A 5,817-nucleotide genomic window follows, 5' to 3' on the forward strand; every position below is an offset into this window, starting at 1 on the left:
TAGGGGGTATTTACTAAAATTCATAGGAATTTTGATTGTTCAAAGCTCTTCCAATCTAATATCTTTCCTGCAAAATAGATTTTTCCATATATTAAACACGTGCTCTTTATACTTGTAATAGTAAAATATTTTTTAATTTACTAATAATGTTAAAATATAAAGATCATTGAATAATGAATAATGATAAATCAACCTTTAAGAGTGGATATTAGAATTTAGTATTTTAATTTGAAAAAATAGAAAATAAAGAAAGGTCAAATTTCTTAAACTACCCTTATGGTTTAGCTAATTAACTAACTCTACCCTTACTGTTTACATATTCTCTTAAAGTACCCCCACTATTTCTGACAATTGACACTGTTCTTAAGTAAGAAAATGAAATGTCAAAATTATCCTCTACTATTCTTTAAAATTTCAAAATAAAGCCCGATGAAAATTTTGAAAAAAGGAGATGGGAAGTCCATGTACCTATCAACTCCATAACACCAGAGACGGGAAGTCTGTCCAACCACTCTTCTCGTACATTTGCTTTATGATTGGATTACACACTACTTCTACCTCCTTCAACTTCTCTTCATAATCGTCCTTCTTTGCACTTTGGTTGTCGTCCAACCACTCTAGCGCCTCCTCCTGTGTGCTCTCTATCTTCTCCTTGTCTTCAGAATTGTTCTTATCAGATAGCTTGTCCTTGTTGATGGTGCTCTTCATGTTGTAGACGTACGCTTCCAGCTTGTTCCTCACACTAATCTTCTCCTTCACCTTCCTATCCTCCTTTGCTAATTCCTCTATTTCCTTCACCATCCTCTCTATCTCCTCACTTAGTTGTCCTTTGTCATTTGTTATGGTGATCGATTCTAATTTCTTAGTCGCCTTGTCCTCCGCCCTCACATGAAGAATACCATTCGCCTCAACCTCAAACGTAACCTCAATTTGTGGAACTCCCCTATAATTCAATTTTAATCACGAGCCACTTATAATTAGTGTCTGGTTTCTACATTCTCATTCATATATTATTCTAAGTAATGCTTTTTACTCACCTTAAAGTAGGTGGAATGCCCAAGAGATCATATCTTCCAAGCTCACGACAATCCTTGGTTAAGCTCCTCTCACCTTCACAGACTTGAACATTTTTTTCCCAAACAGAGATTCAATCAGTTATACCAAGACAACTAAAAACACGTGTTACTCATGTGAAAAAAAAATCCTTCTTTTTCTTACCTTGATCAACACAGTCGTTTGTTGGTCTTGGCAAGTCGTGAAAACTTGAGAGTTCTTGATGGGGATGTAGTGATTCTTGGGATCAATTTGGTCATCACCCCACCAACTATTTCAATCCCAAACTAAGTGGCACAATATCGAGCAAAATAATGTCTGCAATGAACATAAAACAAAATTTCTTAAAAAAAGGAAATTTCATCTCAAAATTACGATAACTATGCCTTTTGCAAAGCAATTTCATTACATTTGGTTTCGTCTCCGCTTTCATCACTAGGGGTGTCAATGGTATATGAAAAACTGATTTTGAATTCGAGATTCGATATAATGGAATTGAATTCGGATGATACAAATAGTATAAACGGACGAATTCAAATATTCATTTCCTACCAATTAATTAATCAAATCAAATTTGAATGTAAGTTGATTTGATTCGATAAATATTCGAATTCGATTATGTTATAAATATAAATATAATATTATATAATATATTTTTATCATATCCCCTTTATTATATAATATATTTTTATCATATACAAGAACACTTGATTATCTTCTAAGTGACAAGACCACTCAGTTCATCTCATCTCCCCCATCTCTGCTACTCCATCTCATTTGACTTGGTTCTCCCCCATTCACCATTCCCCTCTGTCTCTCCATGGTATGAAGGTGGTCATTCACATGATACATCGAGACTTTAGTAGCTGGAGGCATTGCAAAAAAATCAGCCAAATGTTTGGGGTTTTCAAGTTCTCTGTTGCATCTTCCCAATGTTCTTGTCATTTGTTTCTCTTTCAATGAACAATCCCTTTTTCTACCTCTCTTGCTCTCCCTTTATTCTCCCTCTATTCTTTCTCTCTTTCTCTCTCATGCTCTCACTCAATTCTCTTTATTCATGTTACTAGTGGTACAGGGATTTGTTATTGTGACTAGATACTTAGTTGCTTGCTTTAGATTTTCTAGGTGTTTTTTTTTTCATTTGTTGTTCCTCGTTTTGCTTAGTTTTTTAGGTGTTTTGTTTTCTTTCTTTTTTCGTTTGTTGTTCTTCGTTTTCCTGAGTTATTCGTTTACGATGAATAGAGGCTCATTTTTACTCTTCAAGACATAGGGTTTTTATGTCGATTCGAATAATTAATCGAATTCAAATATTCGATTAACTAGTCGAATTCGAATTCAATTGTTAACTTTTCACATCCGCCGAATATTTAATCGAATTCGAATCATCGCTTTTACAATTGAATTTGAATTCGAACTTAGTCTGATTCGATTCAAATTTGCTCCATTTACAGGCTTATTCACCACTAAGAATTTTGCCTTGAATGGAAACACCATAAGCAACAACTTCATCAGGATTAACACCCTTGTTGGGCTCCTTCCAACCGAACATTTCCTTCATCAAAAGCTGTTGGACCTTGGAAATGCGAGTGTTGCCTTCGATGAGCACAATCCAGAGAGTCCCTTGTTGTGATTCTTAATTTTCCTAGATTCTATGTTTTAACAAGTATTGTCCTGTTTTTTTCTTTTTGCATCTTATTTCAATGATGCATAGAGGCAGGCCACTAAAGACGCCAACGTGATTGTCAGACTCAATGTGGCTCGGATAATAAAGAATCCCATGGCCGCGACCATTGCCTATGGTTTCAACAAGAAGGGAGGAGAAAAGAACATTCTGGTTTATTATCCTGGGACATTCTGATGTCTTCGATCCATCACTGTCAAGTTGCAAAGGGTATTTTAGGAATTTTCAAAATATACCGGCCACGTGATGTCACATGTAAACGGAGTGTGATAAAAAATTAATGGTAAGGGAGGTTTTAGACAATTATTAGAAACAATGAGAGTACATTAAGACATATGTAAACAGTAAAGGTAGAATTAGTGAATTAGCTAAACCATAAGGGTAGTTTAAAAAATTTGCCCATAAAGAAATATGTTTTTTTAGAAGTGATTTCTTCGTTTATAGATCTAGAAATAGAAATACCAAGGTGAGAAACATTTTACTCCTAAAGAAAGAAGAGAACACATTTTTTAACAAAAATAAGTAACTCCATTAAAATTTAGGGGTTTTTATTGTTCAGATTTCGGAGGTGCCTGTAATTTTAGATTTCTAAGGTGGATTATAGTCCACTTATCCCTAAAATTTAAATGTCAATCAGTAACATGGTGTTTGGAAGCGTGAGTGCTTTTTGGGACCGATTTTCAAGAAAAAATGCCCATGCTTCCAAGACCTATTTTTCACAAAAAAAAACGCTTATGCCACATAGGTTGTGAGCAACACTATACTGTTTGGTAAGGTGATTTTCATCATTGTTTTTCGTATATGTGTTGACAAGTAAGCACCACATAGGATACACAAAAGTCAACTGTTGGGAGTGTTAGACAATGTATGCCCTTAGCTCCAATTAGATTGATGTACTTACTGACATTTATTGTAAATGAATAAAATACATAATTGATTCATGATATTATGGTGTATTTCTCTGTAATACCCTTAAACTAGACACTAATGAGACTCATGTTAGTTTATAATCTTCACAGCCATTGGATTGACCTGGGGAGGTTTATCCTACCAAGGCTGACACTAATGTGCTGCCAAGTTAGTCAGGGTGGATTGTCTCAGTTGCTAAGGTGAGACTTGAAGCACATGTAGTGTGGGTTTTCTTGAAACCCTGAACCAGACGAAATTCCAGTAATGCCCTAGACTTTGGAGATAGATGGGTAAAGCTGAAAAGTTACACATGACCCCTAAACTCGATTGTGGTACTGCATTAGGAGTTGGATTTGACTGCTTTTGATATGCCAATCAGTGAGATCCTTAGAGGGGGTCAAAACCTAGGTATGTTGGGATAGTCCAAGAATTCACCTGAGTGGGCGATCATAGTGACATGATCAGCCCCTTTGTCGAACAAAGTGATTGATGGGGGAATGAATTCTCTTTGATGAAAACCTAAACTGCTAGTAGTTGATTTCAACTTGTTGAGATTTGTTTTGCAAAATATATTTATATAAATATATACATATATATTATGGTTTCATAAAATAGTTGCAAAAACGTTTTAATTCCCGGTATCCATGTGAGTAGAGAGTGCAAAATTGTACCTTGTAGCCGAGGGAGAGGTCCTCTATTGTCGGGCAATGTTTGATCATTATTGGATGAAAAGTTAAGTGTAAGACCATTTAGAGCTTTTACCTGATGAGTTAATCTTACATCTGCCCATAATCCTTGGGTCTTCATAGGATGGCTGGACCCAATGACCATTTAGTGTAAATGTTGGGCCCATTAAGAGCCCATACTAATGGACTCATGGGTTTACTGTATTTAGTAGTGAATTCGGCCAAGCCTTGTAATAAAAACTAGGTTGGACCCATGTGGCTTATGTGGAGATCAATGATAGGGTCTCACACCATACAAAGGGAGTCAAGCTAGCCAACACTTAAAGGGAAATGAGCTTGAAAGCTTAATGGGCCTAAAGCCTAATTCGAATTGGGCTTAATTTGATTAATTAAATAAGGGGGCGAATCTATGTATGGATTAGCAGATAAGGATACGAGGATAACTCTTATCCACTTAAATAGTCCAAATCCAAATAAATTTGGATTAGGAAACTTCTAATTAGATTAGGAGAAGTTGACCATGATATGCAGATAAGATAAGGGATAAGCCTTATCACTTAAAGAGTCTATATCCAAATAATAATTTGGATCAAGAAACCCCTAATTAGATTGGGAGGTAACTCTTTAAGGATTATATAAAAGGAGGAGGGCGAATTGGAAGAAGGTTACACAGTTTCATAGTTTTCTGCATTCAGTTTTCTCTCCTTCTGCTCTTACTGCCTACCATGTTCAATCTTCAGTTCTTGGAGTGATCAAGGACAGATCTTGATATTGATTCTTGTTGGAAGAATCAATGTTGAAGCTGTGCTCACATCCCTGCTTAATTCTTGCTGAAGAATTGGGGTTCTTACTGAAGAATCTCCCTGTGGATCCTACTTCACCCTAAGTTGTGTCATCTTTAGTGGAGGAAGGATTTGGTAACCTCTTTGGGCGTGAACACCTACGTTGGGAGGAGCTTTTTTGCATGGATTCCATATCAGGTATTCCTCTCCTATCTTGGTTTCAGATTTGATCTGGTTTGTTTCAAAAACGAACATTGAAAAATGTAGTTTTTCTAAATTAGGGAATATGATTCCCGAAAGGGAGAAAAAAATTTTTGAAACTTCGCCCAGCCACCCTGCATAGTTCGGCCATCCATATGATGGATCTCCCTTCCCTTCAGTGGTATCAGAGCTAGGGTCAAGTCTTGAACCAAATTTGGACCAAATCTGAACCTGTGGAAATGGGTAGAAATTGTTCTACCCGATTTTAGCAAGTTTACTGTTTTTCTAAGAAATCGGTTCTCAGTAATGGGCTTGTAGATCTGAAATTAATTCTTTATTATTTTTTAATGAGTATGAAATGGTTATGTGATGGAGATCGAATTCTTTAAAGGTGCCAAGATTTGTGCACCCTGCAATTTTTTTTTTCTATTCATTTTGGTTTGTAAATATATATTTTTTAGATAAAATGTATAGGATTTAATGTGATGTAATTAATAGAAAAATA

General features: G+C 35.7%; 1 protein-coding gene across 1 annotated transcript; it reads right to left on the minus strand.

The window, feature by feature from the left end:
* Positions 1 to 471: 471 nt before the first annotated feature.
* Positions 472 to 2,611, minus strand: LOC148876045 (luminal-binding protein 3-like). The gene is made up of 3 exons (XM_088966140.1): positions 2,530 to 2,611; positions 1,038 to 1,119; positions 472 to 943 (listed from the first exon to the last, which is right to left on the minus strand). The coding sequence occupies exons 1-3, from the start codon at positions 2,609 to 2,611 to the stop codon at positions 472 to 474; spliced, it is 636 nt and encodes a 211-aa protein (XP_088822266.1).
* Between the last annotated feature and the right edge of the window lie 3,206 nt (positions 2,612 to 5,817).

This window comes from Nelumbo lutea, chromosome 1, assembly GCF_056320005.1.
Source record: "Nelumbo lutea isolate HS-2025 chromosome 1, American lotus-T2T, whole genome shotgun sequence".
In the NCBI taxonomy this organism is placed as follows: domain Eukaryota; kingdom Viridiplantae; phylum Streptophyta; class Magnoliopsida; order Proteales; family Nelumbonaceae; genus Nelumbo; species Nelumbo lutea.

Bases quoted from the DNA above. Each gene is read 5' to 3' on its own strand.
- LOC148876045 (XM_088966140.1), bottom strand. From the start codon at position 2,611: ATGAAGGAAATGTTCGGTTGGAAGGAGCCCAACAAGGGTGTTAATCCT. The intron at 1,120-2,529 runs GCAAAATTCTTA...AAAATGTTCAAG, and splicing joins TTATGGTGTTTCCATTCAAG to TCTGTGAAGGTGAGAGGAGC. The intron at 944-1,037 runs GTGAGTAAAAAG...ATTGAATTATAG, and splicing joins GGCATTCCACCTACTTTAAG to GGGAGTTCCACAAATTGAGG.